Raw genomic sequence first — 19,116 nt, forward strand, 5'->3', positions numbered from 1 at the left:
CAGCCACTTGGGAGGCTGAGGCAGAAGGATTGCTTGAGCCCAGGAGTTTGAGGTTGCTGTGAGCTAGGCTGATGCCACGGCACTCATTCTAGCCTAGGCAACAAAGCGAGACTCTGTCTCAAAAAAAAAAAAAAAGTGCATCTGCTTAAAATAGGGGCCAAAATTTCATGGTAAATAATGAAAAGGATTTGATTGCAACATAACTTGAAAAACAAAAGTAAAATATTGTGCAAATAAGTTTATCTTTTAATTAACAAAAGTTGGATTATAGTTGCAACTGCGTACTAATTTTTAGAACAAAGAATTACTTCAATATTAATTTGGAAGAAGGTATGATTTTTGCAGCGGGCCCCAACCTTTTTGGCACCAGGGACAAGTTTCATGGAAGATAATTTTTCCACGGATGGGGATTGGGGTGAGGGAGAGCTCAGGCAGTGATGCGCAGCCTGGTTCCTAACAGGCCATGGACTGATAGCCGGGTGTGGCCCCGGGGTTGGAGCCATGTCAAAATAGGACATCGTTTATTTGAGTTTTGGCTTATGTCACAGGGTTATAAAGCAGGTCCTTTTTGAAAAACTAACCAAGAGCTACCTTGATTTGCCAAGGGTTCTTCTTAATCTATTGGTATTCAGATCATGCTCTTTTGAAGTATCCTGTGGTGTCATCATCTTGGTGAATTTTCTCATCTTCTAACTGCCAAACCCTCATTAACCAGTGACTTTTTTGTGAGTCAGGAGGTTCTCCAACATGACTTTATCTGAATGGCTGACATCTTATGAGTTTTCCAAGCTTTTCAATTAAACTATAGTCAAGATAATCTATATAAACAATGCAGTGGGCTGGGTAAATGCTAGTGTTAAGTAGCAAATAATATTTGAGTAGGGATTCATTTTATAAGTGGTCAGTACATTCATAAATATATTTATGGTAAGGTAATTTCTGTCTCTTTATATTACATTTTAACTATGACAATTATAATAATTCCAATAGAATTGAGAGTCCCTTTCTTACTAGTTGGATATTTAGCAGCATCATAAAATTGTGTAATACCCTCTGCCACTCTTGAAGACTCTGCTTGAGAAACTTAAAGCCTATTCTTTTTAAAGAAAAAAAAATTTTTATTAGTATCTGAAAGGAATTCTTTACTAGATATGTATATATACTTTATAGGATTGTAAAGGTTTTTTAATTGAGAAGTTTAATTTTTTTAGAAATTTGGCATTATAAGGATGTTTCCCCACAAAAATAACCTTATTGTCGGTATAGATCCAAAATAGTATTTAAAGTGATTAATTCTACTTCATTAGTCATACATGGGTTAGTGATAAAATAAGACACAAAGAAATGAAAAACTTGCCCAAAGTTATGCTAAGAGTCAGTATTGGACCAGTGATAGAATCCAAAAGTTGTGAGTCCTTTCTTCCTATCCAGACCATGAAATACTGCTTTCTCTCTCTGATTATAGCAAATGCTTGTTATTTAGCATTTGGTTTGAGAGTTTTCTTATTTCAAGTTTAAATGATCTGTGTGCACTGAGAGAAAATTTCCAGAAAAAAAAAGAGAAGTCACATTTTCTTACCCTATATAGTAAGTTTACTGCTGTACTAAGTAGGTGACTCATCATAGTGTTGTGTATCCTGTGACATTCATACTTTGACTTTGTTATCCATTTCTACCAGGTGATTCCAAGCTCTTCCGACCCAGAAGACCCAGATCTAGCAGTGATGCACTGTCTGCCTCTTTTAATGGAGAAATGCTGGGGAACCGCTGTAATTCCTATGACAATCTGCCCCATGACAATGAGAGTGAGGAGGAGACAGGGCTGCTCCATATTCCAGCTCTTATGTCTCCTCATTCAGCTGAGGATGTTGACTTGAGCCCACCAGACATTGGAGTAGCCAGCCTGGATTTTGATCCAATGTCCTTTCAATGTAGTCCTCCTAAGGCTGAGTCAGAGTGTCTGGAGAGTGGTGCTTCCTTTCTAGATTCATTAGGATACTCCAAGGATAAACCAAGTGCCAGTAAAAGGGATGCAGAAGCAGGTGGTAGCCAGTCTCAGACTCCAGGAAGCACTGCAAGTTCTGAACCTGTTTCTCCTCTGCAAGAGAAGCTGAGTCCATTCTTTACCCTGGACTTGAGCCCAACTGAAGAGAAATCATCTAAGCCGTCCTCATTGACTGAAAAGGTCGTGTATGCTTTCTCTCCGAAGATAGGGCGGAAATTAAACAAATCACCTTCTATGAACATATCTGAGCCAATTTCAGTGACCCTTCCACCTCGAATGTCAGACGTCATTGGTACAGTCTCAAATACTGCAGCTCAGAATGCATCATCTCCAACCTGGGACAAAAGCGTTGAAGAAAGGGATGTCACAAATAGATCCCCCACCCAGATAGCAAAGATGAAAACAAATGAGAGAGAGGCCCAAGAAGGATGTGAATCTGAAGTTCAGCCCCTGGACCAGGTGGCTGCTGAAGAAGTAGAATTGCCAGGGAAAGAGGAACAGTCTGCCTCAAGCAGTCAGAGTAAGGCTGTAGCTTCTGGACAGACTCAGACAGGTACCGTTTGTTTTTCTCCATTCTTTCTTTAAGTTAAGAGGGATCTTCAATCCTGTGTGCCATCTGTGCCTTTTAAGAGAGAAATTTTCTCCACAGCTAGCCTTTAATCAAAGAAAATGCTTTTATGGATGGCGCTGATGGCTCAAAGCCCTAAGTTAAAATCAGTCAAACAAAACTCCCCAAAGGGGCCAGTGGTCCTGCTTCAAACCTTCACAAAAGTCCCCTTATCTCTTTGGACAGTGAGAATTCGTGGATAATTTTTGCACAACTGCATAGCTCTTGATTCTATTTTCTCTTCTAATAAAATACCTTTATTGTAGCCTTACAAGTTAACAAACCAGCCTACACCATCAAATGTAAAAACTGTTCATAATAACAATCTGCAAGCACTTGAAGCTTGTTTTCTAAGCAATCTTTTCTCTGCCAGGTGAGGGACCTGCTTTTTTTACCCCCATCTCTAGCAAATCAAGAGGAGATTGCAATCTTTAAACACTCTTTTAGTTTTCCTTCTGAACCAGATGTGTTTTCTACTGCATTTGCATGTGGGATGGAAGATCATGGATTACCATTTTGAAATATGGAAAGCACCTATTTTTTAATGATCAAATGGGGAGTGTTTGGCTTTCCATATAAGATAACATAAGCTACCTTTTCACTCTCATTTTTTTTTCCCAATTTCCCACTAGGAGCAGTTGCCCATGATCCCCCTCAGGATTCCGTTCCTGTCAGTTCAGTCTCTCTTATCCCACCACCACCGCCTCCGAAAAATGTTGCCCGAATGTTGGCGCTAGCATTAGCTGAGTCTGCACAGCAAGCCTCAACTCAGTCACTGAAGAGACCAGGGACTTCTCAGGCTGGGTATACAAATTATGGAGACATAGCGGTGGCTACAACTGAAGATAAACTGCCCAGTTCTTACTCTGCTATTGCCCTAGATAAGGCCTATTTCCAAACAGATCGACCAGCAGAGCAGTTGCAGCTCCACAATGGAACACCAGGAAACTTCGACCAGCCTCTACCAGAGACAACAGCAATTGGGGATCCTACCCATTCTAACACAACTGAATCTGGGGAGCAGCACCACCAGTTAGACTGGCCAGGGAATCAGCCACATAGAACCTATTTATCTGGGGACCCAGAAAAGGCCAGAATTACTTCAGTTCCCTTAACAGACTCAGAGAAGTCTGATGATCTCATACGTTTTCCTGAAGACCAGTCTGGGAAGAACAGTATGCCTACTGTCTCCTTCCTGGATCAGGACCAGCCTCCACTCCATTTCTACAGTGGAGATCAACCTCCTTCTTACCTTGGTACAAGTGTGGATAAACCTCATTGCCCCTCAGAACTTGCAGACAAATCTCCCACACCTTCCAATTTGCCTAGGGACAAAATCTACCCTCCTTCTGGGTCCCCTGAAGAGAATACCAGCACAGCCACCTTGACTTACATGACAACTACCCCAGCAATAGCTGAAATGAGCACCAGGGAAGCCAACTGGGATGTGGTTGAACCGCCCACTGCTGCCGATTTTACTGCCGCCACCCTTCAGCGCGCACATAGAACTAATCGCCCCCTTCCCCCACCTCCTTCCCAAAGGTCAACAGAGCAGCCAGCAGTCGTGGGACAGGTACAAGCAGCAACCAATATAGGATTAACTAATTCCCACAAGGTAAGAGGGGAAGAAGTCAGGGAGATGAAATATACTTTTTCCAAAGTTATGTCATTTTTCAGCAGGATGTGTTGTTATCTTTGAGTCACATGCAACATTTACGTTTAGGTCCTGTGGCAGGTTTCCATGAAGCAGTTCCTATTTGAGATTGGAATCTGCCTTTACTTTGATGCTGTTTTTTCTCTGAGAAAGGAGTAGTTACTCAATGACTGGAGCGTAACTATACCTGCTACCATTTCTTCCTAAAGTGAATACTAAAAAATCATGATGAAATGAGACAAAGTAGGCTTTAAGTGTCAGAGTTGTGGGTTTTTTGTTTTTTGGGTTTTTTCCAACTTCATCACTGACTCATTGTGACTTTGGGCAAGTCATTAACCACCCTCTGCCAGTTAATCACATCTACACAATGAAAATACTTCCTTCTCAAGTGTCATCTGTAAGACTCTGCCTTGCAGATTTTGAGAAGTATAAGAAATTATTGTTCCCTCGAATTTTTGTTGTTTTGTTGTTTTGTTGAATATAGTGTGCAGAATGCTAAGGCTTCTTCCTGATTTTCTTATTTTCAAAAAAGTGCCAAAGGTGTTTTGTGGTCACCATGAACTAGGACTTAAATTTCTGGCCGTTAGTGGAGGAAACTACATTTACCAACTACTTCTTGGGGGTGGCATATTTGCAGTATTGCCGTGAGGATCATATTTGGCCTGATCATATGGAGTCCATAGACTGAGGTGAAATAAAAGATAAGGGAGAGACGCCTCTGATTGGAATATTGCCCTTCCCCATATTTGAGGTATTAAAACTGCTCACTGTGCAACTGTGAGTCACTTCAAAAATCTCTGCAGGTGGTAAAATCAACTCTTTTTAATTTAACAAAATGTTCATGGAGTTGAAATGGTACCAACAGACTGGGTATATATTTTTAAGTTTGACAGTGTTAGCTGACTAAACCTCTGTTGGATCTGCACATTAAGATAATGCCATAGGCAACCTCATCTCACATTTAAAACCTATCATAAATTAGAAAGCCCCAAATGGTTCTCCAAAGATGGTAATGGCAGCTGCTCCAGACAGCAGCATAGGCCTTCTTTTCCTGGCAGTGAGGACAGGTCCGTTGTGACCCCATGGCTTGGCAAAGTTCATGGTGCTCCCCAAGCAGCCTCAACATACGAGTAACAGATTTAAGAGTATTTGATTCCATAGCAGGGCGTAAAAAACACACTCATAATACTGTCATCTTTCAATAGGTTCAAGGAGTAGTTCCAGCTCCAGAGAGGCCACCTGAACCTCGAGCCATGGATGACCCTGCATCTGTTTTCCTCAGTGAGGGCAGTGCAGCTGCTCAGTGTCCCATGGCTACTCTTGCTGCTCAGCCAGGCCTGCCTGAGAAAGTGCGGGAAGGCGGCAGGGCCCCGCTGCTGCACCTGCATGCGGAGTCTGTCCCTGTGCACTCATGTGGCTTTACTGCACCAGTTCCCCCCACCAGGACAATGGAGAGCAAGATCGCTGCTGCCATCCACTTCAGCAGTGCAGATGCCGCCAGCAGTTCAAATTATCATTCCTTTGTCACTACTTCATCTGCCTCTGTGGACGATGTGTTGCCTTTACCACTTCCTGTCCCACAACCTAAGCATGCTTCTCAGAAAACAGTTTACTCCTCCTTTGCAAGGCCTGATGTCACCACTGAGCCCTTTGGTCCAGAAAACTGTTTGCATTTCAGTATGACTCCAAACTGCCAGTACCGTCCCCAGAGTGTACCTCCACACCACAATAAATTAGAGCCACACCTAGTGTATGGTGCCAGGTCAGAGCCACCAGCCTCCGTGGGTCCTCGGTATAACACATATGTGGCACCAGGAAGAAACGCATCTGGACACCACTCCAAGCCATGTAGCCGGATTGAGTATGTATCTTCTTTGAGCTCCTCGGTTAGGAGTACTTGTTACCCTGAAGATATTCCACCATACCCTACTATCCGGAGAGTACAGTCTCTCCATGCCCCTCCGTCTTCCATGATTCGCTCTGTTCCAATTTCACGGACAGAAGTTCCCCCAGATGATGAACCAGCCTACTGCCCAAGACCCCTGTACCAATATAAGCCATATCAGTCCTCCCAGGCCCGCTCAGATTACCACGTAACTCAGCTTCAGCCTTACTTTGAGAATGGACGGGTCCACTACCGGTATAGCCCATATTCCAGTTCATCCAGTTCCTATTACAGTCCCGATGGGGCCCTGTGCGATGTGGATGCCTACAGCACAGTCCAGCTGAGACCCCTTCACCGCCTACCCAATCGCGATTTTGCTTTCTACAACCCTAGGCTGCCAGGAAAGAACTTGTACAGTTATGCTGGTTTGCCTTCACGTCCCCGGGCCAACGTGACTGGCTATTTCTCTGGTAATGACCATAATGTAGTCAGCATGCCTCCAACTGCTGATGTAAAGCACACCTACACATCATGGGATCTTGAGGACATGGAAAAGTACCGCATGCAATCCATCCGGAGAGAGAGCCGTGCTCGGCAGAAGGTGAAAGGGCCTGTCATGTCCCAGTATGATAATATGACCCCAACTGTGCAGGATGACTTGGGAGGGATCTATGTCATCCATCTGCGCAGTAAATCTGATCCTGGGAAAACTGGACTTCTCTCAGTGGCAGAGGGAAAGGAGGGCCGACACCCAGCCAAGGCCATCAGTCCTGAGGGAGATGACCGCTTCTACAGGAAGCACCCAGAGCCAGAGCTAGACAGAGCCCACCACCACGGAGGGTATGGCAGTACACAGTCAGAGAAACCCTCCCTCCCTCAGAAGCAGAGCAGCCTCAGGAACAGGAAGCTTCGTGACATGGGCTGTAGTCTCCCTGAGCACAGGGCGCATCAGGAAGCAAGCCATAGGCAATATTGTGAGTCAAAAAATGGGCCACCTTACCCCCAGGGACCTGGCCAGTTAGATTATGGATCCAAAGGGATTCCAGACACTTCTGAGCCAGTCAGCTACCATAACTCTGGAGCAAAATATGCTACATCAGGGCAGGAATCTTTAAGACTGAACCACAAAGAGGTGAGGCTCTCCAGAGAGCTGGAGCGGCCTTGGGCTAGGCAGCCTCCTGCCCCAGAGAAGCACTCCAGAGACTGCTACAAGGAGGAAGAACACCTCCCTCAGTCAGTGGTCCCACCTCCTAAGCCAGAGAGGAGTCATAGCCTAAAACTCCATCATACCCAAAACATGGAGAGGGACCCCAGTATGCTGTACCAATACCAACCACACGGCAAGCGCCAGAGCAATATGACTGTTGTGTCCCAGTATGATAACCTGGAAGATTACCACTCCCTGCCTCAGCACCAGCGAGGAGGCTTTGGGGGGGGAGACATGGGGACGTATGTGCCCCCTGGCTTTCCCCATCCGCAGAGCAGGACATACGCCACCGCTTTGGGTCAGGGGGCCTTCTTGCCCGCAGAGTTGTCCTTGCAGCACCCTGAAACACAGATCCATGCAGAATGAGCCTTGGAGCAATAGAGTTGAAGCAGCCTCTGCTGGACAGTGGACTGTTCTATTTTTTTTCAATAACCAAAAAGATTAAGAAAAAGCTATAAAACCCCTGACCACATTTAAAAAATTATAAAAGTAAACAAATCATTTTCTTCCCCTTCCTTGCTTCATTACCACCTATTCCATCTATAAACTATGTCATTTTTGTCTTTAAAAATGATCTGAATGATTGTAAAGCACTGTGTTGAAAACCCAGTAAAGAAATTTGTCACAGACCATACTTGCCATATAGGGCTAATTTGTAAGAGCCTGAGGACTGCCTTTAACCGAATTTGAATTTAACTTTGTCCTTTCTTCTTAGTATTTGCTACATAGTTCAGAGCAGTTTACATGTATTTCCTGGTAGGCTTTTGCATTACTGTTGTGTTCCTACTTCTTTGGTAGCTGCACAACTTGCCCGGATGGACACTCCTTTCTCACTTCATTCTCCCTGTCTGAGAAGGGTCTTGTGTCCAATTAGAGTGGAAAACACCTCCCTGATCCCTCAGATAAGTCAGTCAATTAGCAACCTTATAATTAAAGATAAGAAATCAAGACTTTAAAGTACACATTAATCAAGAGTCATAAAATGTCAGACCATTTAGACTCAGGCTGAACCTGAGTTCTCTTCACATTTTTATTTTTCATACTTGTTCCTCACTGTTCAATGAACAGGCTCATATCACTGCAGAAGAGATTTTTTAAAATTAGAATTTAAGGAAATTTTTTAGGTGGAAAAAAGTACTTACTGTCAGTGAACTTTGTTATTAGCACCAGAAAACTATATCAATGCTTTTAATGTGTTGCCTGCTTTCAGATTTTCTTCCACCTGATAATATTTGGTAAATTGTAATTCTAGTAAAACATGTTATACTATTTGTTTTCCTAAATTAGCAGCTTTTTTCATTTACAAAGAAAAAACAGCATGGTTTGACTGGATACACACACATAATTTATCATAAATATAAACTTACATGTTAATTTCTGTTTCTAAACCAGAGTAAAAGGTTCCCTGGGAATTTTTTAAGTATCTGTGAATTATCTGGTAGGAAACTGTAAGTTGCTGCCATAACCACTTGGTGCACGCAGCCCCATCGCACCAGCTGGAGTTCTGGGCAGTTCTGGTTTCCACCCTAAGGCATTCCCTACCGTTTGTTTACTCTGCTTGTGTGGTCACAGTCTCACTGTAGTTGCCATCCGCACCAGCATTTCAGGTATTGCTCTTTATAACTCCGTACACATGTTAAACATGTTTAATACCCAGGGCTTTTCAAAGTTGCATTCCTCATTAGAGTGGGAGCTCTCTAGCCACACTCCGTTCTGTTTTCTCCGCCCACCCCACCACGGATTCGTCAGACTGACAAGGCAGTCCTCTGTTTACAAACGAGTTTAGGTTGTCTTTTGTTCCATGACTCTTAATGCTCAAGTTTTATATATTCACATATTTTTAAATGCTCAGTTTGTAGAAGACACTAAGAGAATTTCATTCCATTTACTGAATGGTTGCTGCTCTGGCTTTTGAAAACTTGGAATTAACTTTTATTTAGAGCAAAGGAGAAAATCTTTTAAGAGGCTAAAATCATGCTGCTATTATTGCTGCCAAATTGTACAAAGGTTAGGATTCATGACAGTTTTTTATTTTAAAAAATCATATGATTGCATTTTAAGGGTTTATATCTAGAAAAAGAAATAAAATGTTTTAAGAACACCACATTTATATGTGAAAATACTCTAAGGTTTTCTTTTGTTTCCCCAGAATTGATCAGAGGGATGCAGTAAAGACCATAGTAGAAATCTTATATGAAAAGGTCTGTGGAAGTTTAGACCTCTACATTAAAAGTGCAGACCCAATTGGTGTATAGTCAAAATGTTAAGAAACCTGATAGGAATTTTCATTTGGCACGAAAACACACTGGGTGCTACATGCAGGAGTTTGATTTTTGGTGGATATGCAGTACTTATTTTATCTTAACTGTCTTTTTGTCAAGTAGGAAATCCATTCTCCATGGATACCACACCGGCCCTGTAAGTTCTCACCAGCAGCGTGGAGGTTAGGAGAGGGGCTGGTGTGACCATCAAATACTCATGGCTGTAATAATTTAGAGCCCAAAGGAAGTGGCAGGAGTCTGGTCCAGTTTTAAAATTTGTGGATTTGTTATCACACACGTCGTTTAGTCCCGAAACTAAAGTAAATACTAGGTTAATTCCTCTGAGCAATTTCTTTAATGATGTCCTATGAGTTTAGAAATACCAGGTAAATATTTTGAATATAGAATGATGATTCAAATTACTGGTTTAAGAGTGAAACACACTTTGGATAAAATCTAGAGTTGTCTCATTTAATGTATGTAGCAACAGCCTTAACTTTGGATTCGGTTATTTGAAAGACTATGCCCGAATCTTTCTCTTTCTAAAACTGTAGGGTAGAAACTGGATGGCAAATCACTGTGAGCAGGTCACCTCAGCATCATGGCCTGGTGTGTGATGTCAGAAATAGGGTAATTGAATGTTATGACTTTCACATTTTGACATGGAGCATTATGATCAAGGAAATGGAACTGCCTTATGCATTAAATCCATAATGCTATTGATATTTTAATAGCCATGCTTCCAGATTTTATCTTTTAGACAGAATTCTGATTGCACAGTTTGGTTTGATTGAAATAAATCTTCCCTGGATGTCTGGCTAGAAACTTTGCTGACAACCCCAGAGATGCCATTTTCTATTAATAAACTTCATCTGAGCCTTGTTTCTTACCGTATTCAATTTCCTTTCAAACATGTAAGTCCCTAGTGGAGTCCCAAGGGTAGGACCTGCACATCTCTTATGATGGCGAAGCATTTTTAAAAATTTAGGGTCAGGTTGAAAAATTCTACCACTAATGCTGTAATAAGGAGGAACCATTAACGTGATGGGATAGAAGAGTAAGTTATCACATTTGGAGCAGTAATAGATGCATATGATATAGATTTGAAATTTGCCCCTTTAGTTAAAGACGGAGCCGGCATAGTCCATTTCACTGTTTCCAGCGCTGTCAGTCACTCATCCAGTGTGTTGGCAAAGGATTGCCTGAGCAGTGTGTATAAGGAAATAATAAGGAAAGCAAAAGTATGTCAGAAAGTTACTTTGAAACAGGCATGTAATTTTCAGTACTGTGTTACAGAAATGTCGGGAATGGTGTATTTTAATGCGTGCAAGATATTGTCAGTGTGCACAGAGGGTCTTTTTTCCTTTTCTGATTCGTACTATTAATGTTCAAAGAATAAAAATGGTTGTTTTACAGTTTAGATTCTGAGATAGCAAAACCTGATTTTTTAACCATGACCTGCATGAGAGAAGCATCCTAGGAAGTCTTAGATCATACTTTTGAGTTTTTAACTTTAATTTATATAGTGATTTTTTATGTTTTAATATTTTTTGTGAACTGGTGTAAATTGTTAATGCATATAAGCTTGTGTATTTTTGTAAATAGTTTTGTGATTTATTTCTTGCCCCATATGTAAATATTTAGAGTCTCATTTCTTCCAAACTTATTTGAAGCTGAGTTGTGGGTTTGGGGTTTTGTTTGTTTCTTTGGTTGGTTGTGGGGGGTGGGGTGCGGGGGAGAAGGGATTTTGTACTTGGAGATGGAGATATCTTGTGGTTTAAAGCAAATGTCCCGTTGAAAGCAATTCAAATATCAACAGAATTATTTCAGGTTAAAACAGACGACTTTGTGTATGTGTGTCCTTTTTCACCTAATATGAATTAAAATAAAATTGGTGGGGGTAATTGATTTGGGATAGTGGGACCAAAAGACAAATTGTTGATATGGCACAGCCTGTTATGTTATTTGAGGAAATGGGTTAAATGTCTCCTGTTTTTATCTATTTGCCACCATATGCTGCCTGGCCACATTTCTCCCAGATCACACACTGTTCTTAGAGCTGCAGAGGCCTCTTGGTCTGTCCTGGAAAGTCTAGGCAGACTTGGGACACCTAGGGCTGCCCTAAGGAGTCTAACAGCTCCCATGTTCCCGGGACACTGAGTTGGCTTCAGGTCCTCCAGAAGGGAATTCTGAATAAAAACCATATTTTTTTAAAATTCCCACAAAGCCTCTTGGATAGCCTGTTTTCAGAGTGAAATGACCAGAAAAGAATCATCCTCTAGGCTAGGCCACCTGTGGTAAGCTGGCTTGTAGCAAACTCACATAAAGTGTTTCAGTGCAACAAGTTGCTACAGATCTGAACCAAGTGTTGCAAGTAACCCAGCTGCCCAGCAGGATCCAAAGCCTATTCCTGTGCCAGAGTTCTCAAAAGAAGTACTTCAGTATCAACCAGGACTTTGGGAGGGAAATAGACCCTCAATATTCAGCTGTTGAATATTTGTTTTCCTACTGGGAGTCATAAATTACAGATTGTTCTTCATTTTAAATTATTAGAGGCCTATCCCTTTTTGCCAGCAACAGGGCAAGTTGCCTATTTAGCCCAGACAAGCCTGGTGAGCCAGCCATCTGTTTGTTATATGCCTGCAAACCACACCCCAGACTTCAGCAAAGATACATCTGCTTCAGCAAACACTCCCAGACGGAGATTTGAGGTCCCACAGAAGCTGCTTAGATGGGTTAAAGAAAAGACACTGATGACATTTCCACTGGGTCTTCTACTTAAATTTTTTGGGATTCTGCTTTCCATGCCAACTATTTCATCACCAAATTTCCTTCATACTGATGAGAATATGGCACCTCCCTTTTACAATATCTTTGTCATTGAGAAATTGGTGACAAATACATTAGTGGTGTTTGAGATTTTAGTTATTTGTGGTTCTATAGGAAAGACACATTTTAAAGTAATATGGACTCTCCTTTACAGGAAAACCTTTGGCATCTGGAAACACCAGAAATAAGGCATTTTTGTTAGCTTTGTTTTCTGCTTAGTTGCAAGTGTACCTCTAGAAAAGTATGAGGTTTAATTTTTATTTTTAATATTTTAATTAAAATATTTCCAGAATATATTTCAAACCATGAAGTTTACTATCAACATAAAGTTTCATCATTTATATGTATGGATTGCTGTACCATAATTTAGTGATACTCCCAGGGACACAATGAGATAAAAAAAAATTGCTTTTATACCAAATGGTTTAATACCAGTGTCTTTTTTTTTATGTTTTGGTGCCTTTTTTAAAAGTTTCCTATCCTTCCCTCCTTTCCGCTGTCACTTCATGTTTTGTCTGTGAACTACCTATGAACCTTCCTCTTCCTCTTTCTCTGTGTGATTCTAATCTGTCTTGGAAATCACATAATTAACGTGATAAAAATGGTAAGCGAAAAAAGTTTTCAACTGGAGCTCTGAAAGGTTATCCCAAGTTATGTGGACTTTTCATCATCTGCTTTTTGTTACTCAGAGTCCTCTTGTGTTTTTCAAGTGAGATGCTATTGTATAAGATGCTCAGGAGAGAGAATGAAACAAAAAGACTGTGGGAGTTCCCCCTGCATTTGACATTCTGTGCGAAAGCTATGTGATTAGACACAGTGGCATCTTCCCCTGTTAATAACTGCAGTCTCTCTCCCCATAGAAGAGTGCTAGTCCATAGGAGACGGCATCCACAGTTAAGAAACGAGAGTATCATACAGACACAGAGCTTAGAGCTTCAGCTGTTACTGAAGCATTCAATTAGTGTTCTTGTTTTAATTCTCTGAAAACATTCTGAAAAGCATCCTGAGAATTCTCAGCCACTGGTCCATGTTGTAAACTCAGCAAGTAGTTAAACTTTAGAATCCATATAAAACACCTGGAGAGCTAGTTAAACAAGCTTCTTTGAGCAACCACTGGACAGTCTAATCCAGGATGTCTGGGATTGGACTGAAAAATCCACAGTTTTAGCACCACTCCATGTGATTCTGGTGCGGGTGGTTGAGAAATACAGATCTAGGCCATATTTAATAGCCTTTTTTTCTTTCAAAGGGAGCCTGTCTTTAGTTCATTTAGGTTTACTACTTTTCCCCATTCATACCTTGGTTTCCCATCACTTTAGTGATACTGAAACAGAAATGTATTATTAGTTTCCCTGTCTCCTGTGTTTAAATATTAAGCTGAGACTCATGTATAACAATGACATGTAAAAGAACTAATTGAGCTGAACAATACAGAAAGTTCAGCATTCTCTAAAATGGTGACAAAATACTGCTGCCTGTCTACACCGATGCCTCCTATTATATGCTTGTATATGAATAATATAGTTAAGTCAGGTGTGAGACCCATGGGCTGGTCAAAAGTGCAGCTAATGCATATTTGCTATTTGTGCTGTTAACTTTCAAATGCTATATGCATGGAAAACAGAAATAGCTCTTAGGGCCAAGTGATCCTTCTTTCTCATTGAAACTCACAAGAACTGTCCCGTAATCAATTAGCTTATTTAACTTTTTAGTTTTGTATTTTATCGATTGTCGGCAACAGTATAGTAATGTTTTTAACAGCCAATAATTAACTCTGCTTACCATAGTGCTAGTCGCTGTTGTAAGCATTTTACATCTATTCATTTATTCCTCATAACTATGAAATCAAGGTACACAAAGGCTCAACACTTTGCCCACTGTCACATAGTAATGAATGTGGAGCGGAAATTGAGACCCAGGCACTCTGCATAACTTATGCTCTAATAAAAGCAGACTTTAGAGTTGGATAGTTGAATCCTGACTGCTTCTCACTAATTCTAAAACCTCTACTGAACTACTAACCCCCTCTAATGCTATTTCTAAAACTCAGTTACTAAGCCATGACTTTCTCATCTCTAAAATGGGAATCATAATAGCATCTACTAAGGGTTGCTGTGAGAATTAATTGAAATAACAGATGTTTCTAAAGGGCTTAGCAGGAGAGTGAATGCAGGATAAAAGTCAGAATTTTTGCTATGAAATAGTCCAGGACCATACAGCAGTTAAAGGAATGAGGGGATATAATTTTGTATAATGTTACTAAGAATTTATTCAGAGTCAACCTTTCTGAAAAAATAAGGTTTCACCTGGTTAACATATATCTTGCAGGAAGAGAGTCTTGGCAGTTAGACATGCAAGACATCATTTATCAGTTAAGAGGTCTCAGTAAATCTTGGAGCATAGTGGTAGTGAAGTGAAGTCCTTGCTTATCATGAGGTCTGAGTAAATACCAAAAAATGTGTGATTCTTTAATGAGAGCTTTTATCCAGATAGCACTGATTATGACTACTGAACAGTGTCTACATTCTAGAACAATGTCTAAAACTATTATTATCCAGCCTCTGATAACTTTGCAATTTGGAGAAATGGTCTTAGGAACCTCAATGAGCTGTGCCTTCTCTGCAGATGGGCCTTGTTTTCTGCAGGTATCGCTTTCTTGTTGCTCACAGGCTGGTTCAATGCACACGGTGGCAGGAATAGAAGCAGCTCTGGGAATTGCTGCAAAAGAATAGTAGGAGAAAAAAACAGGTCTGGTATTTTACAAAACAGTTGCTAAAGAGAGATGGGCTTCACTGTTCATTTCTGGATGGTACAACTTGGCAAATAGTCTTTTCTATTCTTTTTTAAGTTTTTTTATTTCAGTGTATTACAGGGGTATAAACATTTAGGTTACATATATTGCCTTTGCCCCACCCGAGTCAGAGCTTCAAGCATGTCCATCCCCCAGAAGGTGCGCACCACACCCGTTAGGTGTGTATATGCCCATTCCTTCCTTCCCCTCCCACCTGCCTGACACCTGATGAATGTTACTACTATGTGTGTACTTAAGTGTTGGTCAGTTAAGTCAGTTAATACCAATTTGCTGGTGAGTACATGTGGTGCTTGTTTTTCCATTCTTGGGATACTTCACTTAGTAGAATGGGCTCCAGTTCTATCCAGTATAATACAAGCGGTGCTAAATCACCATTGTTTTTAGTGGCTGAGTAGAACTCCATGGGGTACATATACCACATTTTATTAATCCACTTGGGTTGTTTCCACATCTTTGCAATCGTGAATTGTGCTGTTGTAAACATTCGAGTGCAGATGTCTTTTTTATAGAATGTCTTTTGTTCCTTTGAGTAGATACCCAATAATGGGATTGCTGGATCAAATGGTAGTTCTACTTTTTGCTCTTTGAGGTATCTCCATATTACTTTCCACAGAGGTTGAACTAGTTTGCAGTCCCACCAGCAGTGCATGAGTGTTCCTATCTCTCCACATCCACAACAGCATTTATTGTTTTAGGACTTTTTGATAAAGGCCATTCTCACTGGAGGTAAGTAATATCTCATCGTGGTTTTTGATTTGCATTTCCATGATGATTAGAGATGTTGAACATTTTTTCATGTTTGTTAGCCATTAGTCGTCTTTTGAAAAGTTTCAGTTCATGTCATTTGACCACTTTTTGATAAGGTGTTTGATGTTTTCTTACTGATTTTCCTGTGTTCTGTATAGATTCTAGTTATCAGCCCTTTATCGGATTTGTAACGTGAATATTTTCTCCCGTTCTGTGGGTTGTCTGTCTGCTCTCGTGACAGTTTCCTTGGCTGAGCAGAAGCTTCTTAGTTTGATCAGGTCCCATTTCCTCACACATTTTTCCTGATTCAAGATTGGTGAAGGCGAGATGGAGTTCCAGAGGAGAGTATAGTAATTGTATTGACAGCATCTGATAACACTAGTGATTTAATGATCAGTTGCCGTGTAGTAGGCTCTCAAGTGTTTTGTGTATGTCAATATAAACTCATTCTTCCTAACAATTATGTGAGGTAGCATTTTTACTTTTATTGCTATTTTATAAACTGAGGCCCAGAACGTTTAATGTGCCTGAGTTCATACCTCTGAGGTTAAGTGGAATTCAAGCCCAGCTCTCTGGCTCCAGAGCCTGCAGGTTTTAGCGCTCTGTGGTACTGCATGACCAAAGTGTACCTTCAAAGATCATGAAACCCTAACACGGGAGTGCCCGTGAGGCAGAGGCACCTGCTGTTGATTTGCAGGGGACGTGACCCCTCCCCATTGGTCGGGGCAGGCTAGTTTTATGCTGTAGTAAGATCACCAAAATCTTGATACCTTAACACAAAAAAAGGTGTTTTTCCTGCTCCAGCCAAGTTTACTGTGGGTCCAGGTGACTCCTGGGTAACAGTTCTCTATGCAGCCACTGGCTCCCTTCCCACTGTCACTGAAGCTCAATTCCGGGGTGGCATGGCGAGGGAGGAGAGCACTGGAGGGGCCTGCATGGTGGCTAAAATGTGGCCAGAAGTCAGACAAGTCATTCCTGCTCACAACCCAGGGCCAGAACAAGCCCGAAGGCCCTGCAAGGCACACACAGGTGTGAGCTCGCTGTGGCGGGCCTCTGCCTGGAAGGCCAGCCGAGCTGGGAGCAGAGCGCAGCACTGACGCAGACCACCCCGGTCTCAGCCAGGTTCTCCCCCAACATCTGTCACCGGCACAACAGCATCCTGCAGAAGAGCAGTGCCTTCGCCTCCTGCAACACAGAGCAGCAGGTAAAATCCCTGAGACGAGACCAAGGAGTAACAGTTAACTAGGCAAAAGAAACTGGGGGCAGCGTTGCCTGGTGAGATGCCACTCTTAGGGACTCACAATGGCAGCAAAAGGTTGGCCCTGCATCCACACGTTCCTAACCATAGGTTGGAGAAGGAGAAGCTTCTGGAAGTAAAAAGTGGATGTGTCTTTCTCCAGCTCTAAAGAAATGTCAGAAAGTTTACAAAGGGACAGGAGTGCTCCATAAATGCTGGTTGAGGGTCAAGTACAACCACCGCCCTCCGCTCTGTCACTGCTGCCTCCTCGGCCTCCCTGTCCCTAAACGTCCACTTCCGCTCGGTCTTTGCACTGGCTGGCATCCTCCCCTGCAGCACTGGGCCCACATGGCCATAGGCCTTTCTCCCTCACTTCAAGTCTTTGCTCAAATGTCACCTCCTCAGAGATGACTTCACTTGATCACTCTAATATAGCATCTCTTATTATCTCCTTACTCTGTTATTTTCTTAATTATTTATTATCTGTGTTTCGTTTGGAATGTGATCTCCAAGAGGAGAGGAGCTTTGTCTTGTTCGCTTATACCCTAGTGCCTTAAGCAGCGCTATAGCACAGTGTGTGCATCAGTATTTGTTGGAGGAATGAGCTGATGGGTCCCTCTTATCCACGGTGATGACATGGAAGGCATGTGCTGGGGCGACCTTCGTGCTGGATCCTGGAATACAGCAGGTCATCTTCAGTAGCAGGTACACATCCCTTCACTGGTTTGGTTTTCTTTTATATGTTACAGGCATACTTGGATGACTGGTGTTGGTTGGTGGTTCCAGGAGGAAGGACACGTAGGCTTAGTTTATCTAAAGCCAACTGCCAGAGTGACTAAACACTGGTAGAATTAGTCATAAAATCTTTCTAAAGGAGATCAGCTTTGAGAAGTGCTGGGAAAGCAGGACAAGGTATTAGTTGGAGGACAGGAAGGGTGATGTTCTAATTGTTCAGGAAAGACTCTCCCCATGCTCACATCCACCGTACAAACCATCTTAGGGTATGGGACTGAGAAGATGTGATAGGAACTCTTTTTCTTCCAGGCCATGGCAACTTTGGAAGAGAAGGAAAAATCAAGGCTTGGATAGTTTCAACAAACCTGTAGAACCTATGTGCCAAGAAATGGCAAAATCTAGGCAAATGTGATTGACTGTGTCCCTGAATGATCTGTTTCTCTAGTTTTAGAGGTTTAGAGGAGATAACAATGTTATATAGACCCTGCAGGACTATTAAATTACTGGGACTCCAGTTGCTCAAATTGCCCTTGGATCCCAGGAGCTGCAAGAAATCTCTGAAAGGGAGACTCTGAAAGGGAATCTCTGAAAGGGAAACCAGGACTCCGGTTTCATTGTTGCCTGGCACCTCCTAACACAGGTGCTGCCTCTTCTTGGGTGTTCCTCTGGATGTCACTTAGCAAGTATGTTACTTCGGTTATGGTGGGAGATGGTTCTATTCCTACCAGTGTTTATAATTAATAGGGTTCCCAAGGCTATATTGGCCCATTTGATTTTTATGACCTTTTTCTTAAAAATCTAAACATGTAGGCTAGGCAAAATCACTCAACGTTGGATTCAAAAAATACTTTGCTACACTAACCACAAATAAGTGTTCCTGGATAATGTACTAATACCATCACTCTCGTACTTTGATATAATCTCTGGGATGGTTGCCTCTTACAGAGATGGGCACCTCTGTTCCCTGTCTTAGAGAATGTGACTGACTGCTAGTCCCATGATCTCCTGTTGTCCAGGAGGACACCTGGTACCTGATCGCTTTCTCTGGCACCTCCTGAGTTCGTTGGCGGCAGACTCAACTAGCCAGGAACCCACATTGCAGTAAAAGAGAGGAGACTTACAAGGGAAGTGACTAGC

The 19,116-nt window shown here is 41.9% G+C and overlaps 1 protein-coding gene across 24 annotated transcripts in view; it reads left to right on the top strand.

Moving 5' to 3' along the window:
- The window catches only part of ARHGAP32 (Rho GTPase activating protein 32), a 319,968-nt gene extending 301,650 nt beyond the window's left edge, over positions 1-18,318 (top strand). For all 24 annotated transcript variants that reach the window (XM_076002670.1, XM_076002671.1, XM_020286787.2 and 21 more), the window contains 3 exons: positions 1,680-2,558; positions 3,245-4,227; positions 5,472-18,318. In XM_076002670.1, the coding sequence (XP_075858785.1) occupies positions 1,680-2,558; positions 3,245-4,227; positions 5,472-7,724 (4,115 nt within the window). In that variant the 3' untranslated portion in view covers positions 7,725-18,318. The remainder of the gene's footprint in view (positions 1-1,679; positions 2,559-3,244; positions 4,228-5,471) is intronic.
- Positions 18,319-19,116: the final 798 nt, after the last annotated feature.

This window comes from Microcebus murinus, chromosome 4 (genome assembly GCF_040939455.1).
Source record: "Microcebus murinus isolate Inina chromosome 4, M.murinus_Inina_mat1.0, whole genome shotgun sequence".
NCBI classification, from domain to species: Eukaryota; Metazoa; Chordata; class Mammalia; order Primates; family Cheirogaleidae; genus Microcebus; species Microcebus murinus.